Source organism: Muntiacus reevesi, chromosome 3 (genome assembly GCF_963930625.1).
Source record: "Muntiacus reevesi chromosome 3, mMunRee1.1, whole genome shotgun sequence".
Taxonomy (NCBI): domain Eukaryota; kingdom Metazoa; phylum Chordata; class Mammalia; order Artiodactyla; family Cervidae; genus Muntiacus; species Muntiacus reevesi.
The window spans coordinates 182,557,678-182,576,618 of record NC_089251.1 but is presented as its reverse complement, the minus strand read 5'-3'; the positions used below and the strand labels follow the sequence as shown (position 1 = coordinate 182,576,618).

Here is an 18,941-nt window from a genome sequence, read left to right as displayed (position 1 = left end):
GGCAAGACTAGTACAATTACTTGAAGGGAGTTCCTGACTTTTAGAACCATCGATGAAGAGGAGCTTGGCCTTTCTCAGCACCCCTGGGAACATGAGTCACCCCACAGACCAGGGTGAGGTCAGACCTCACCCCGTATACCATCTTCTTTACAGGTACTGAATTCCACAAGCCTGACTTTAAGTAATTCACTTCCTAAATCATCCCACTTTCTCCAGTGATAAGATAAATTCGTACTACGTATTTAATATAACAACATGACGAACACAATTAACACTGTTGGGTTATATATAAAAGTTGCTAAGAGAGGATGAGATAGCATCACCAACTCAATGGATAAGAATGTGAACAAACTCCAGGAGATAGTGAAGGACAGAGGAGCCTGGTGTGCTGCAGTCCATGAGGTCACAAAGAGTCAGACATGACTTAGCAACTGAACAACAAGATAGTATATCCTACGAATTCTCACCACAAAGAAAACATTTTTCCTTTTTCTTTTGTATCTATATGAGACTATGAAAGTTCACTACACTTACTGTGAGAATCATTTCATGATGTCTGCAAGTCAAATCATTATTCTCTTCACCATAAATGGATACAGTGCTGTATGTCAATTATACATCAAAAAACTGGACAAATTTTTTAAAAAATCACCCTACTTTCTCTACAAATTGTCAAATGGAAAAATAAACATTGAGAACTAGACATCAAGTTAAAAACAGAAACGTCCTGTGTGCTTTCTGCTTTTAATGTTTACTAAAAGCTGCATGTAAATTATGCACTTGGCATTTCACATAACCTCTGTGGAACACATGTTTTGCATGGTACATAGAACTATCAGTCGTAATCTATAAAATCCAAAGAGCCCTGACTTAGTTCTTAGTTATGATCTGAGAATCTTGCACAGGGTGGAACTCACTGTATGTCCTCCAAAGAGTAGCCAGTTAATTATAAGGTTTTGTGCTGATGCCCATTTATTTCAAAGACTGAATTACCATACTTTGTAGCTGGAAAATAATAAAAATGGAAACTCTTCCTATTCGCCAATTACAAATCAAATCCAAGTGATGGTGTCCATGTAATTGCACATTCAGGCCCACCATACAACTGCCAACTGGCTCCTAAGAAAGAACAGTTGTCTCTCCCTGGTGTATCTCACTCTTGCCAGGGTAGATTTTAATCAGCCCATTCAAAGACAATCTTTGACCAGGTGAGCCGTAGAAATGAACCCCGAGGGCTGTTCATTTGCTTTCTCCAGTTTCTTCTACCAATGCTCCTACCTACATTTATCCAGTTTAAACCCATGGCCCCAAAACTAAAATAAGATAAACCAACAACTATGTAAAACCGTGTATAAATAAAAGTTATACTTTCCAAAGAATGAAGAAGCACCTGGATTTAAAGAAATTGAAACCAACTGTAAGTACATAATGAAGCCACACCACAAAAGTTGTGTACTTTACAATGACTGATCAGTCTAGACAGAAGCTGTCCTTAAGCTCTTAAATACCTAACAGAGTGTGGGAGACTTTCAGAGGATCGTGCTCACCAAAAATATGTAATGCATCACACAGGGGCCCTCATATTTAGCCGAAGAATCAAAACACCATACACTGTACATCAAGGCAGACATAAAGTAAATACAAGGACTTTTCCCCCCCTTCTTCAAAGGATTATTTTTTTTTTTTGAGAAGCCCAACAGAAGTGAATTCATCTAAAATCCCAACCATAAACAAGTAAGTCATGCTTAAAAAAAAAAAAAAACACAAAATTCTGCCCTAGAGTTACAAAAGTCTGAGGTATTTGAACTTGGTATAGAAAGGAGTTGAACAAACACCAATTATGCTGTTTTACCCTCTTAATTCCATCACTCAAAAGGAAAGTCATACATAAAACACACACACATACTCACATATAGTGCAGAGAAAAGAAACTACTTACTTTTCTTCTTAAAAAGTTTAATCAAAGACTTGATCTTTGTATTAATGAAGACCACCATTTCCAGGACATCTACATAGGATTTAGAAATTTGAATCCCATTAAAAGCTCAGTCCAGCAAGCAGGTGGCAATCGGCATTCTTCTGCTCCAGATTCTAACTTTTTTCCTCTGGTCTTGAATCCTCAGACATCTGCCTGGGCTGATGTAACTTTGAGGTTGAACTTATTGTCAGGCAGTTAACAAACCATTAACAGTCCTTGAACCTGAAAAGCTCCCACTGAAACCTAATCTTTAAGGCCGAGAGTCACCAGTGACAACGTGTACAGAAAGAAAGAGAAAGCCAATCGCGGTTCTTATTTGCATGAGAGCCACATCTATCTTTCTGCCTTGGAGCTCAACGATTCAGTTTTCTCTCCAACAGATCTGACGTGCCTCCTCTCTGGAGTCCAGAAAAACAGCCAGTAGAGATTTTCCTTTATGGAAGTCAAGGTGAAGCAAAGGTGTTCCCCACCTTCACTGAGCCACTAAGAACATCCAGCTCTTTTTACTGGAGCCGACAAGTCTTAGAGCAAGTCTGTTGATTCTTTGACTCCCTAGTTAAGTCAGGCATTTGAACTGGTTTAGGGGGGAAAAAGAGCCAAACTATTGTTTCTCCAACCACGCCCCCAGGCTCTGCCTCCCACACCAAAGGAAGGTTTGCAGGCAGTAAAACTTTACAATACAATCTCCAGGGAGCTGTAAATGATGACTTGGTAGTATTTTAGTTGCAAATTAGTACACCCAGTCTTCTCACCCAGTTTTTTTTTTTTTCCTTGCCAGTGAGGAGAAAAGCATCGTCATTGTTCCAAAGGGTGATCTTGTTTGCATCTAGCTGCCACAACTCTCTCACCACCCCCATCCCCCAGACCCTTAACTTTTCCCACTCCAAAGGAGAAAACAGATGATAAAGTAGCCTAATCATTTAAATCTGTATTTTAAATGTAAAAACCTAGCCTAAGCGCCAGGTTTTTAAAATTCCACACCAAACACCTCCCCAGTGGGAGAGAAGAGGAATAATTTCTAACAAAAATTATCTGAGTTTTTCTCTTCAACGTGAATGTACTGTACTAAGTTACAGTTCTTTTCTCGTGTGCAATTGGCCACAGAGAACTGGGTAAATATAAACAGAGAAGAATCAGAAATGTGGTACAAGCAGGCACTAGAAAAATACACTTCGGGGTAAAGAGACTGGAACAAAAAGGAAAAGAATACAAATAAAAATACATTATGAAAGGCGACAAAGGAAAAGAATGCGCCTCACAGCTTCTTCACTTTATGGCAAAACAGTTTTTGAAACACGTTAGACAGCCTCTTACTTCATAGCTTTGGGCCAGACTTAACAACTGAATGGAAAAATGTAATAACCCTCTAATTCAAAACATTTAGTTTATAACAAAAGCTTTTAGTCAAAGAATAAAATTTATATAAGGGGCTCCCTCTAGGGAAAATTTTGGAATAATTCCTCCTCAAATCATCCCCCCAACACACACACAATCTTATTTTTTAAACAACAAAATTGAAGCAAGCAAAACCCAAAACACACATATTATCCTACCACCATACATATTATCACAGATTTCCAACTTGTGTTCTTTCACCCTATACACTGCTTTATTTAAAAGTAATTACATGGCCAGATGGCAAGTGAGAAAAGACTGCGAGTATAAGTTAAATTATATAACTGCTTGAAAAGTGTGCAAAGTTCCCCTTAAGGAGAACACATTTATAAGCAAGAGCTGCCTCTTAGCTCACTATACTCAAAACAGGCAGTAGTCGGTTCTAACCAGAAGCACTCCTATCCACGAATTTCTGAGGTTGAACATCCCCATCTGGACTTCCAATTAGAAACAGCACATGGCCTTTCACGTACGCAACAGTGGCATTGGAACATTGATTCACTCATTGAAAGACAAATACTGAATAGGTACTAAGTGCCATTCATTTGAGATCCCTCTTGGAGCTTACGTTACTTGACCATAAACCACAGTTACATGGTATGTTAGAACACGGTAAGTGGAACGGACAAAAGAAAAAGTTGCATGGGATAAAAGGGGCTTGAAAGGAGGAGGGTGGTGGCCAGGTTGTAGTATTAAATAGAGTCAGGGTAGAGCTCATTGGATAGGTGAGACTTGAGGGAAAACTTGAAGCAGGCAACAGCAATAGAACAAGAATCTGTGCAGTGAATCCAACTGGCTCTCATTTTAAAGAGGGAGGAGATAAGTTTATTGGGTAGTGAAACAGTTCTAACCCACCAGGACTAGTCAGAGAAGTGCTCTAAGAAATGAACTTTGGTAAGAATAACACATGGAGTAATCTCCTTTCTCATTAATAAAACCGGATATCGAGTGACCACAGTCGTGTAAAGATAATGACACTGGTTACGCAGCGATCAGGGGCAAGTCTGGGGGTTAAAAAGCAGACTTCACCCCAGCATCTCACGTGGTGCCCGTGGCAACGAACCCACCTGCCAATGCAGGAGACATAGGAGACACAGGTTCTATCCCTGGATCAGGAAGATCCCCTGGCGAAGGAAATAGCAACCCACTTTGGTATTCTTGCCTGGAAAATCCCACGGACAGAAAAGCCTGGCGGGCCATAGTCCACAGGGTTACAAACAGTCAGACACGTATGAAGCAACTTAGCATGCATCTCAGCATCCCAGGGCACACCGTCCTCTTGGCATTATTCTGCGCTGCCTCTTAACTCCCTAAGTCCAGAGCTTCCGGAAGGAAACACATAAACTCTGGTATTTATTGTGTTAAATATTAGGAAGGGTTTGGAAAGCGCTTTTTAATTATGAAGACTTCCCCAGTGGTTTTCTCATCTCTTACTTTACTATCTGTGTGTGCTGTGCTGTGCATAGTCACTCAGTCATGTCCAACTCTTTGTGACCCCACAAACTGTAGCCTACCAGTCTCCTCTGCCCATGGGACTTCTCCAGGCAAGAATACTGGAGTGGGTTGCCATGACTGCCTCCAGGGGATCTTCCCAACCCAGGCAATGAACCCAGGTCTCACGCATTGCAGGCGGATTCTTGACCATCTGAGCCACCAGGAAAGTCCAAGAATACTGGAGTGGGTAGCCTATCCCTTCTCCAGGGGATCTTCCCAACCCAGGAATCAAAGCAGGGTCTCCTGCATTTCAGGTGAATTCTCTACCAGCTGAGATACCAGGGAAGCCCCAATGATTGCTCTAAACCTATCAATTCCAGCTTTGATGCACACATTATCTTTCCTGCTGTCTAAAATTCTATCACCCATCATTTAAAAAAAATTCTCCATGGTCACCATGAACTTCTAACCAGTACCAACGGTCTTTTTCTCTCTCATCTTTCTAATTATCTTTTTAATCATATACTACTAGTGATCCAATTGTGGAGCTGTTTTTCATCAACATTACAGACCACTATTTCTTTTCCTACATCTGACTGTTCCTTCTCAGGAGTCTGGCAAACTCTTAACAAGCTTCCAAGAACCAGGTGTTAAATTTCTGCCCTATGCTATTGGTGGCTCAGAGGGTAAAGCGTCTGCCTGCAATGCAGGAGACTCGAGTTTGATCCCTGGGTTGGGAAGATCCCCTGGAGAAGGAAATGGCAACCCACTCCAGTACTCTAGCCTGGAGAATCCCATGGATGTAGAAGCCTGGTAGGCTACAGTCCATGGGGTTGCAAAGAGTTGGACACGACTGATTGACTTTCATGCTATTTACTTATTCCCCCTTGAAACCTTAATCATTTTGCTGGTGTGAGGTAGGAATCAGCAAATTACAGCTCTTGGGTCAAAGCCAGCTGGCCCCTTTATAAATGGTTCTAAAAAATTAAAAAATAATATCTCATGACATGTGAAATTATAAGACTCAGATTTCAATGTCCAACAGTAAAGTTGTGAGGGCACAACTATGCCCATGCGTTCATCTATTGTATACTCTGCTCTCAGGCTGCTCACAACTGCAGAGTGGAATCATGTGCCAATGACTAACACATGCCCGAAAGCTGAATATATTTATTCTCTGAGAGGCTGACTTCTGGATGAAGCCACTGTCTTTAAACAGCCCCCTCAGTCTTCACCTCCATCTGCTGTCTTTCACTGGTCTGCCCTCCAGTTCCATCTTAACCACCCAAATCTCACATTATCTCAAGTTGAATGCCTAATTTAAGCCAGTTTCCTTAAATCTGCTGCTTATCAAGAACTTTTTGATATCTGTTAGGGATGACAGTCAATTTTTCAATGAACCAGACAGGTACATTTAAACACCACCTAAAATGAGAGAACAGAGATCTAGATGCTAATGCTGTCAGAGCTAAGATGAGACTCTCTATGTCTTGATCCATCTCTAATTAGCACATACTAAGTTTTGCAAGGGACTTCCCTCGTAGCTCAGCTGGTAAAGAATCCACCTGCAATGCAGGAAACCCCGGTTCGAGTCCTGGGTCGAGAAGATCACCTGGAGAATGGACAACCTACCCACTCCAGTATTCTTGGGCTTCCCTGATAATTCAGATGGTAATCTGCCAGGAGTGCGGGAGACCTGGGCTAAAGATACCTTTAGTTAGTATGTTCAAGTTAATATATCTTACACAAAAGTCTTTATTAGAGTCCATAACTAAAAAAAATATTTAAGACTAAAAATCTTCAGCTTATGCATTCAAGTTAATGTATCTTATATAAAAGATACATAGAGACCATAAATAAAAATATTTATGAGTAAAGCATTATATTCTAAAACTGCTGTCAAATATGACAAAGAAAAATATACTTTAATATCACTTGAATAATCCTGGCAGATTATCCTGGTCCAGATTTTTTCAATTCTTTACCACCACTATTACATAAAAATTGCCATCCTTATTTCTAAAATTCCAACAATTCTGCTTAATCTTTCACTGAAATGAAATCTTACTTTTAACCAACATTTAAATTTTTTCTTCTAGGAAGTCATCTGATCATTTCTATAGTTATCCTATTACTTCCCAGGAGCAGGTGTATAACAAACCAGCAAAGAGACAGAGGAATATTTTTAAAAGTAATACACATTCTAAACACTTTAATTGTAAATGTGCACTTATGTTCCACCAGTCAGCAAGTGCACATTGAGGACTTATTAGCTGCCTTATGTTAGGCATCTGGGTTAAATGTGAATCCAACATGGGCACTGACTTTCTTAGGAAGGTCATAGTCCAGTGGGGACGGCACACCCAAACAGATAAAAATAATAAAATCATGAATAAGTACAGGGAGAGAGATAAAGACAATGCTGTTAGCTGAACAGATGACAAAGGGCATGCAGCTCATTTATTTTAAATTAATTTTTTTATAAACTATTTTTTGTGTGTGTTTGAAAGTGAATGCATTTAGCTTTAGCCCCTATGTTGTGATCTGAAGTTTTAGGTCAGGAAACAATGTCACAGTTGTGAAGAATTCAAGCAAATTCAAACATATTTTTAGTTACTGGTAGCCATTTCCTGGGTTTCCCCAATGGCTCAGCGGTTAAAGAGTCCACCTGCAATGCAGGGGACACAGAAGGCATAAGTTCAATCCCTGGGTCGGGAAGATCCCCTGGAGAAGGAAATGGCAACCCACTCCTGTATTCTTGCCTGGGGAATTCCATGGACAGAGGAACCTGGCAGGCTACAGTCCAAAGGGTTGCAAAGAGGTGGACACAACCGAGTAATTAAGCAATTAAATGCTACAAAGCATTACGTACATTTTATGTGTACAATATTATATTTAAACTTCTGTCCAAACTTCAGCCCATTCACCACCAAAAGTTTAGTTTCTATCACCATATAGTCAACCTTCTTTATCCATATTGCCCTCCCCCACTCCCATCCCTTCTGGTCCCCACTATTCTGGTCTCTGCATCTGTGTGTTTATTTGGTCTATTTATTTGGATTCCACGTATGACTGGGCTTCCCTGGTGGCTCAGAGGTTAAAGCGTCTGCCTGGAATGTGGGAGATCCCGGTTCGATCCCTGAGTTGGGAAGATCCCCTGGAGAAGGAAATGGCAACCCACTCCAGTACTCTTCCCTGGAGAATCCCATGGAGGGAGGAGCTTGGTAGGCTACAGTCCATGGGGTTGCAAAGAGTCAGACATGACTGAGCGACTTCACTTTACATATGACTGAAATTATATGGTATTTGTTTTTCTCCATCTGACTTATTTCTCATAGAGTGATGCCCTCAAAGTTCATCCACGTTGTCACCAGTGGTAAGATTTCATCTTTTTGTACGGCTGAGTAGTATTCCATCTTATGTGTGTGTGATCTTTATCCAGTCATCTGCTGATGGGCATTTAATGGTGTTTGGAAAACCAGAGAGCCACATGACAAGAATGAAACGAGGCCACTCTCTCTCATCACACGCAAAAACCAACTTGAAATGGATCACAGACCTGAATGTAAGAAACCATAAAACTTCCAGAAGAAAACACTGGCAGTATGCCCTTTGACATCAGCCGTAGCAATCACTTTCTGGCTACACCTCCTCATGACCTGATTTAGAAGACAAACAACTCTTAGGGAACAGAGGTGAAGAGGGGACCTGTTGGAAAAGCCCAGTCCTGGGACACAAGGAGATCTGCAAAGGCCTCGGTGTAAGTTTAGGGGAAATTAACGTGGAGAAGAGTGCCAAAGGAGGTGGAGAGAGAGGCAGGGGCCTGACCCTGAAGGGTCTTGCTTGTCATAAGGGGGTGGAGTTCAGTGAGTGGGCTAGGGAGTCACTGAAGGAGTTTACAAGAGAAAGTTGTACGGCCAGTGTGACATTGTAAAGACATCACAGGTGGAGGTGAAGAGTGCGCCTGAGTGGACTTGACTGAAGGCAGGGACAGAAGGCAGGGGGGACCCAGTCCAGCAAATTATGCCAGCAGTGAGGAGGTCAGAACCAGTTCTCACGGAGGGCTGTTTTTCTGCAACACCTTTGGTCTTAGCGGCCCATCGTTAACAGCATGTGTTATGTTTCAGGAGCCATTATATACTTAATGTACAAAATTTTAAAAATTAGACCTTAGTTATTAATAAATGACCCTGTTACCATTCACGCTTTAACTTGTAGTAAACCTTAAATTATACCCTTATTCTTTTTATTAAGGACCAAAGATTGCATGTGTAAACCTAAAAGCTTAAGAGCAGAGCTGTCTAGGGACTCATAGATAAGGCCTCTATCCCCCTGGAGCCCTCCCATCTCCCACCCCCCTCCCCATTTACACAAAGCTTCAGGCCCTCTTCAGTGCATTAAATGAAGCTAGGGCATTAAAAGTGTTTATTTTGAATCCAGAACTTTCACAAACTTTGTTTAAAAGTATTTAGTAAAAGGGAACATTTTCAAATAATAAACACAGGAGTTATAAGCAGAAACAAGGCACGATTATGTCACATAATATATACACACATTTTGAATTAAACAAAATGAGTCCTGGATCAATTGAAAGTGGACTGTATAATCAATAAAGATCACCATGGTCTTGTTAAGTGGGGAGGGGAAGGGAGGAAAATAAAACTCAGATGTAATGGAGTTCCGGTCAAAGCTCCAGATTCTAAATGATAATGTAAGCATGCCTCAAAAGAATTTTAGCACTTGGAAATAGAAAATATGTTAGCCCAGCCTTATCTATAAATGGTGTCTTTAATGACTGTTGATGTACACTTTTTTTTAAATCAAACATCTGAAATAGAAGACGGTACCTAATTAAGTTAATTTAAGTGTACTGATTATTTTTATGCATGGTTAAAATACTTGAAATACAGTGTTTAAATCCACAGACACACCCATTCATTCTTCTGCTTTTCAGACTCATTGGATTGGAAATCATCATAGCAGAAGAGTATCCAATATAAGCCCACAGGCCTGTAGGATAAAATGTACACATTTAGTAGTAAGAAATTTGAGAAATTTATAAAACTAAACTAGTAACATAATCTCCTTAATAAACATTCATAATAATGCTTTAGTAATAGACTTACAGAAAACTTAGGCCTGGCCTCTATTTATTAAGGAACAAAGCTTCCCATATTTCAACTTCTGGAAGTGAGATTTATGTTTCATGTTTTTATAAATACTTTCACATTGAAAGCAATTATATACAGTCTGTAATTCTTGTTTATGAAAATAACAATCATTAGAAGCTGCAAAGCAAATTAATAACACAGGCAGATGAATGAACACAATCAGTAAATATATAAATAAGAGTAAATTCAAAAACAGGGCTGGCAAATAAAATACAGAATGCCCAGATAAAGCTGAATTTCAGTTAGACGAAATTTGACAATTAAGGGACTTTTAAAAAATGTTCAGTTAAATTCATTTGTTAGTACAATTGTAATTTATGATATTAAAAGATAGCCTTAAGTATTTCATACAACAGACAGAAAAACATACTTTATGTTATTCAAAACAAATTGAACTGACTATAGGCTCTTGCTATTTGGCATCTAATTGATTAAAAACTGAAAGATGGGTTGGTCAGTTGTTTCCTAAAGAACTGATCTCTTATTTTTCATATCAGGCATTTTTCTTACAAGTTACTACTCTTCATCTCTGTGGTCTAGATTTTAAACATGCACAACTTCTTCTTTGATTTACTTGCCAGTTTTATATGCCATTACAGAAGAGAGGCCAAACATGAGGTCTGATGGAGCAACCGTATGACACACACATCAGCTTGCCATCTCCCTAACCCAGCAGGCGCTCCTGGGACAACAGTATTACATGGGCCCCAAGGTGATGAAACACCAAGAATAACATCACCCACAGTGAATTCGAGTTAAACATTGTTGACCAATTACATTTTTTCAGTTTACAGGAAATGCGAGAGCTGGAGGAAAAAATGAAAACGTCACTCAGACCAAAAAGCTTAATGTTTACCTGGTCTGGCCTCTCTGCAATAAATTAATTAAATAAGAACAATAAAGAGAATGTGCCAGATTTAAAAAGCTCGAAGGAACACCACAACCAGATGTATGATCCTGGATAGGAGGCTAGTTTTTGGATAAACCAGATATAAAGAAAACCCTTTTAGACAAAGAGGGAAATCTGAATATGCACTGGGTGTAACCTTACACATTTAACATTTGGATACTGTTTTACACACACACACACACATTGTAGAGATGCTGGCCTGGAGTGAAAATACTGATATGTGTCTGATGGCAGATGCTCATGAAGAGTTATTTAACTATCCCATGGATCATGTTATTTCACAAAAATGCATTGAAAATCACCAATATCCTAGAACCTCATTGGTACAATAGTCTTTTCTTTCTTCTGCTTCTGAATTAATCTTTAATGATGAATCATATGGCACGCTGAAAACAAGACAAATGGAAATCTGTCTTCTCATCAATATCTGGTTGGGGGAGTGGCTGGGAGTAGAAAGGGAAACCTTGAGAGATGACAATGTATCAATTCTTTAGAAGGAACTTGATCTGGCATCCACTTTGCCAGTTCATTCTCATGCTAGGAAATACCCTTTTCTCTGCAGGCGTAGAAGCTAAAGGCTTCAGCTATGGATCCTAGTTAATAATTTAATCTAAAACCACTGGAACCATCTGCTCAGTCAATGTTGGGACGTCTGGTATCACTGTGACTAGTCCTGTCACAACGTTCATGTGACAAATGTTGGACAAATGAAAGGCAAGGCAGACAGAAAAGCACGCTATGGAAAAAAGAAACCCCCAACAAAAGTCTCAAACACAAAGGGAGCCCTGCTGACTGAGCATTCAAAGTTCAACCCTGCCTGAGGGGACGAGAGGATGCATCTCTCTAATGCAGCGAATGAGACAATCCGGAGGCCGTCCTGAGATGATGGGCTCAAAGTGGGGCGGACAGGGGAGAGCTTTGTGAAGGGAATGGGTCCTGAGACTGGAAACACAGATGTGTAGGGATACAGCAAGGGCAAACTGGAAAAGGGAGATGTCACAGGCAACTAGAAAGTTATAGCTGAAAAGAGCCCTGGAGAACATCCAATCCACTCCATTTATTTTATAAAATAAATGACCTGATCACAGAGCTACCCAGCAGCCGAATGGATTCTCCATCTCACGCTCCAGATTTTAATACATCCCATATTTCTGCCTGCACTGCAGAGGGCTGATGGGGTGGGGTACCGACCATCCACACTCATTTCTCCCTCCAGGCTTCCATGGGGATACCAGATCCCTGACTTATCCACTTGGCAAGCTCCTATTCATTCCTTAGGGCTTCCCTGGTGGTTCAGAAGTAACGAATCCATCTGCCAATACAGGAGACATGGGTTCAACCCCTGGGTGGGTAAGATCCTCTGGAGAAGGAAATGGCAACCCACTCCAGTATTCTTGCCTGGGAAATCCCATGGACAGAGGAGCCCGGCAGGCTATAGTTCACGGGGTCACAAAAAGAGTCGGACACAACTTAGTGACTAAACAACAACAATTCATTTTTTAAGTTATAATTCAAACATTAACCGTCCTTAAGAAGCATTCCTTAACAGCGTTCCTGTTTCAAACATTGTGTCATTTTACTTGAAGGATAATTTCCTCCAAAGTGAACTATGTCTGACATGCAGAAAGAGAACGAATAATTTCATGAACTATAAGCCTTTATACTTAGACCAATTATGTGCCACATGCTTTTTTAGTCCTAATCCATTCACCTGAGTGTCCTGATTCATTGAATTCATTTTCTTCCGCCTGTCTCAGGTATATAAAAGCTCATTTCAGGAGGGAAATTATATGAGTAGAGTGATATAACAACTAGTTCAACTGTAAAGTTAACACTTTACCTTTCCCAAATATAGTCATTTGAAACATATTTTCTGGATGTATATAAAGGGGCTAGCACATCTTAGAGAGTAATTTTCAATCACTTGGAAATTAAGATGTATTTTCTGACAAGGACCTGCTGTATAGCACCGGAACTTTGCTCAATGTTATGTGGCAGCTTGGACACGAGTTTGGGGAAGAATACCTGTATACGTATGGTCAGTCCTTTTGCTATCCACCTGAGACTATCACAGTGTGCTAACTGGCTATAATCCTACACAAAATAAAAAGTCTAATAAAAAAAGATATATTTTCTGGGCTATCAAAATTCAATGTAGTTAAATCCTTTTATAACAAAAATAATTTACAGGGAAATAAATTTTTAAAAGAAAAATTTTTGAAAAGAAAAATCAACACAAATTTTCTTCTAAATCTTCAAGGAAGAAAAAAGTAAACCTCATCATAGAATGAAAAGCCAACATATAATGTGATGATCTTGGAAATATAAGAGAGTCAGGTGATTAGCTAAGGTGCTTTATAGTTTGGGCTCTCTCGTATTTTTAAAATTGGATGATATTAAGGACCTGCTTGATTGGTAGTGTTACAAAACTAACAAAGAATCTACATTTGAGAAAAATTTTCTACCTAGAAAAAAACTGAGAGCAAAGGACACTTCCTAGTCAGGACTACCAGGGGAAAACTGTCAAAATCAAGTCGAAGATTGCCACCTACAGGGGGACGCTGTCCACTCACTGAGACACTGGTAGAGGAAAGGATTTCTGCTGCTGTCTCTCAACAAAAAAGCTTGGGGTAAAGGGCTCTGGTTTAACACACCCCCTTTCAAGGTCACGTCTCAAAAGAGTGCTCTCATCTTCTTCCACCAAAGAAAGACCATACTCCATAATCTCCATGCCCTTTCTGAGCCTCAGTTTAAATGAACTTGATCTCATGTCTCCAAGAAGATTTGTGAATATTCCTAAACTCCCTAGTATCTGCAACCAAGCCCAGATTAAGGAAGCACTCCTATCTTAGAGAAGGCATTTCTGAATCGGAGAAGCTACATGACATGTGAATAACTGGGACTAAGAAAAAAAGAGGTCCACATCAATTTACAACCAAAAGGTAAAATTTTATAACAAAGGAATCCAAAGGAGTGTTTTCCATTTGGAGAGAAGACGATTTGAAGCCATACCGTCTGTGAATACAAAACCATACGTCATTTAGTTTTAAATGAATGAGGGAAAATCAGATTCTTCACTGCCTAAGTTCTTCCCAAGTAATCATCGATAAGTATGAAGAGTTAGAGAAAAGAATTACTTGAGCTTATTATTTTGCAAGCAATGGGACAATCCTATGAACTGCTTAGTTTTTCTTCTACTTCCTGTGATTTCTTATATTGTTTCACATATGGTTAAGATGAAGGCTACAATTAATAATCTGGCGTGATCAACTACTTTTGTTAAGAGGCCAGCTGGTTCACATGCAAAATGATAATCAGACAAATTAAGGCAGACTGCTTTGGTTTGCTGATGAACTGACAGCAATACTTATAGTTAAATGTCTCCAACTGTATCTGGTTTTCCAGTACTGGTAAAAGTTGATTCAAGTAAGGATAATATTTATCTGATTCGTGTTAGGTTTTATTTTTTAAAAAATTACACTGCCCTAAACCACTGAATAAATAGCAGCAGAATTCTTCGGAGAAACCACAGCTCCCCATTAACCATAAGTGCTACAAAGATTTTATAATCATGCTAGAGCTGTCCCAGCAGGAGCAAAGTCAGCCTGGCATAAAAAGACATTCAGAAAAAAAAAAAAAAAAAAAGACATTCAGGCTTAGTCTGGAGACTACAGAATGTTTACTGAAGTTAGGCAGTCACAGACTTTTGACATGAATAAAACCTTTCTATAAACTCGATTCTTCATATATCGCCACTGATTTTTCTTTTCAATTCAATGATAAATGTTAAATATATGTTAGCTGCTCAGTTGTGTCTGACTCTTTACGATCCCATGGACTGTAGTCCACCAGGCTACTCTGTCCATGGAATTCTCTAGGCAAGAATACTGGAGTGGGTTGCCATTTCCTTCTCCAGGGGATCTTCCCCACCCAGGGATTGAACCTGGGTCTCCTGCATTGCAAATAAGCTTCTTTACCATCTGAGCCACCAGAGAAGCCCAAAAGTTAGATACAACAAATGACCGCAAGAGGCAAGAATAAAAACACTGATTATTGTACAGAGACAGATATCCAGTGTCTCTAGATTTAATAATCTATTATTTCCAAAGCAAGGATTTCATGATGTAGACTTCTGAACTGACACTGTGGAAGTGTTTCCATGCTTGTGGGCATTCAGTGGTGCTCAAAGAGTATGAAACTGCAGACAGCTGGAAGGGAAGGGAGGTGACTGCTGTGCCCACATATTAGGCCCACAAAGAATCTGAGAAAAATCAATGATAATCAAAGCAGTAATGCTACTACTAGGTAATAGCTGACCACTGGTTTTGTGGGGGGAAAAAATGATATATTTATTAGCTCCTTTGCATCAGCATCATGACAGTTCAAAATAGAAAGCAGGAAAAAATGAAATTTTTCATATCTTAGCAAATATAATAATATTAGAAAGGATTAAGGTCAACAATCTTATGTGCCTAACAATATTTTTAATATGCAGCCAAAAATATGAAGCCTGAAAATATAAAGACAGGTCGGGATATTTCATAATTTGGTCTACTGCTTAGAGTGTGTGTGCATGTGAGAGTGGATTGCATGCTTTTTTCACTAAAGAAAAAAGATAAAGTCATTATAGGAATTTAGTAATGAACACATGGGCAATCACTGTTTTCCTCAACCAGAATTATTTGGGGAGAAAATAAAACAGTTAAGTTCTTACAATCCAAATAGTTTTCCCAAATCTCTCTCAAGTTACACGTCAATTCTCTGAAGGCTCAGCTCCATCCATTTTTATCACTTCATCTGAAACACCTATCTCTCAAATGAATGGCAGCCCACACATATCATTCTATGATAAAACAAGTTCAAATGAAGCTGCCATAATCAAATCTCATTAGCAAATTGCATTTAATTAAGGATACACTTAGGCTATCGAGGGTGGTCCTAAAATAACTGTACTTTTCAATACTTGCCTTGATGTTCATGTATAATCACCTTCACCTTGACTTGAATTTAATTATTTTATTATAACTGTGTTCCAAGGAGAAGTATCAACTGTACCCAGCAATAGTGGAACCAACCACAGACTCCAGACAATATATTATATTCATTATCAATTAAGCCCCTGAGCATCTCCAGGGAGTTAGTTTTAGTAGGACACTCCATGTTGAAATAGGATAAAATTCACTTCTTCACTCAGGAGCCTCCCCCTACCTCTTGTCAATACAATCACAGCCGCCCATCAACAAGGATAACTCTATATTCTGAACTTTCTAGCTTCACTCAAATTGTTTAACATCAACACTCCCCTCCCCGCCAAAGGGCCTCTTCTTTCCGCAGCTGCTGCATGCCACAAATAGCTTCTTGTATAATTTGACTTAGAATGCACCCCAAACTAAACATGTTGAATGGCAACGTGAATGCTTCATTCAGAGAGTGCTAAAATGTGTAGAATGTCCTAAAAACATCGCAGTGGCAAAGGGATTCATTTGGTAGTCTTGGGGCAGAGGACTGCTTTCAGCCATAACCAGCAAATTCTCCTCAGTTCTGTGTAGCCGACTTTGGAAGATTCCGATGGTGATCAAAGAAGGATGAACTAATTCCCCTCAGCTTGCCCTTGTCTACAAGGGCTTTCTCTAATGTTGCCTCCATTCCCCATAACAAATACGCTCCTTCTCACTTTCCTAAGTAAATGTACTTACTGTCAATCTATTCATGCTCCAGCATCAATTATCCATTCTTGAGTTAATTCAAATGGTTTAAGTTGTTTAACTTAATGTTCTGTGTATGCTGGGCTTCCCTTGTGGCTCAGCTGGTAAAGGGTCCACCTGCAATGCGGGAGAGCTGGGTTCAATCCCTGGGTTGGGAAGATCCCCTGGAGAAGGGAATGGCTACCCACTCCAGTATTATGACCTGGAGAATTCCATGGACTGTATAGTCCTTGGGGTCGCAAAGAGTCAGACACGACTGAGCGACTTTCACTTTCTGTATATGCTACACATGACAAGACTCCCTCTGCCATTTTTGTAAGGTCCTAGGAGGCTGGGACAAAATCCACACAGATCTCTTTGCACAGGGCCAACCTTGATGCCAGGCAAAGCCAGATGCTTGGGAACTTGATACAATGTGACAACACATAACATTCATGTGAAGTGAAATGAAGTGAAAGTGAAAGTCACTCAGTCGCGACCGACTCTTTGTGACCCAATGAACAATACAGTCCATGGAATTCTCTGGGCCAGAATACTGGAGTGGGTTGCATTTTCCTTCTCCAGGGGATCTTCCCAACCCAGGGATCGAACCCAGGTCTCCCACATTGCAGGCAGATTCTTTACCAGCTGAGCCACAAGGGAACATCCATGGGCACATTTAAAAAGGCACTGTGGGAGGGTGGGGGGGGGGGGGGAGTTAATCACTCATCTTTACCAAACAGGTGAGGGAGGGAAAGAGCCTGGAGAATTTTAAAAGCATTTGTCTATAGGGCCATAATTGCCTAAACTCAGAAAATTTCCCTTTAAAGGCAGCTTGTAAATAAATACTAAACAAAAACTGCCACACAGATGATGGTCATTTTCACCTCATTTATACAAGTCATTTTTTGAAATGCTTCCCAGTGTGTTCACGTTGGAATTTATCTTCTTCAAGTGCGTGTGTGTCTGTGTGTATGCCCAGGCCCTTAGTCGCTCAGCCGTGTCAGACTATTTGTGGCTCCATGGACTACAGCCCACTAGGCTCCCGTCCATGGAGTTCTCCAGGCAAGACGACGAGCGGGTAGCCATTTCCTTCTCCAGGGGATCTTCCCTGGGGAAGGAATGAACCTGGGTTTCTGCATTGCAGGAAGACTCTTTACTCTCTGAGCCACCAGGGTGTATTGGCAACCACATGACTGCTGGAGCTGATGGACAGAGGAGAGGAGTCAAAGGAAAAAGCTCCTGTTATTCACACATGGAGACCTGGGCCCTGCTTCCACGACTCTACTACTCTGCTTTTGCACAGTTATTTGTTTAGTGACTGTATATCCCACTAGACACAGGATCTAGTCTGTAGAAGAGGCCATGGCTCAGTGGGTCTGCAGGGCCGAGGTGTCAGGCAGCAGATCTGATACACAGTAGGTATGCAATTAATATTACTTTATTAAAGGAGTGAGTTACAGGAAGAAAAGAAACAGTTCAAACACAGCTCGAGAGAATTTAGCTTTATTCTATGGCATTAAAAAAATAACTAAAGTATCAGTATCGACAGAGAGCTTTAAACAAGACACAAAAAGTTCACTTTAAAAAACCACTTTACTCCTTTCCAACCCATTCTCCTTTATTACAGACACTATATACCAAGCACTACTCTAGGCACCAGGGACACCAACATGAAGAAAAAAAGATTTTTTTTTTTTTTTTAAAAACAAAGTCTTTCTTGATCCTTTCATCTCCCTTTTACCCCAAGAGTGGATAATCCACTCCTTTTTGGTTTATCCGTTCCATCACTGTGCTCATCTGTCTCCCCTATTAGGACTTTCTCTCCTTGAGGACAGGAATTAGGCTTTTATTGGCTTTGGAGATGCCAGTAAGTTTGGTGATTGTGAGGAATTCTATCGAATAGAAGACAGATATAAGAAAATGATAATAAGACACATTTTAAAACAGAGGGCAATCTCTAAAGGAAGCCAGGAGGAAATGATATCAGGGCAACCATGACAAGGCAAGATGACATGTGTGCTAGACCTTGATGGGCTTGCTACATAGAGAAGGATATGAAACACATTCCAACCAGACAAACAAGCGAGAGCAAAGGCATAAAGAAGAGAGGGACGCATCTGTGTGCTGGCAATGAGTCACATGGACGGCAGATGGTGGCGGCCCCAGTCAATCCCCCTTGCAGACTGTGCCGCACTTGAGTATCTGGGAGCTGGAAGCTACATTTCCCAGACTCCTGTAGACCTGGGCCTCTTGGTTTGAAAAACCGCTTTCCCTTAGCTTGACTGAGGACTTGAGTCCACACTCCTAAGGCTTCAGCTAGTCCTGGGGCGAAGTCTGGCTCTTGGGGCATTTTGGTAGGAGTGGTA

General features: G+C 40.3%; 1 protein-coding gene across 3 annotated transcripts in view; it reads right to left on the bottom strand.

Moving 5' to 3' along the window:
* Positions 1-18,941, bottom strand: part of LOC136165203 (NHS-like protein 1) — a 142,536-nt gene that overhangs the window by 67,034 nt on the left and 56,561 nt on the right. Inside the window, exon 1 of one of the 3 annotated variants that reach the window (XM_065931275.1) lies at positions 1,940-2,526. The exons of the other annotated variants lie outside the window; for them this stretch is intronic. Coding sequence (XP_065787347.1) covers positions 1,940-1,997 — 58 coding nt within the window. The 5' untranslated portion in view covers positions 1,998-2,526. Of the gene's footprint in view, positions 1-1,939; positions 2,527-18,941 lie in introns of those variants that run through there. 3 annotated transcript variants of the gene reach the window in all.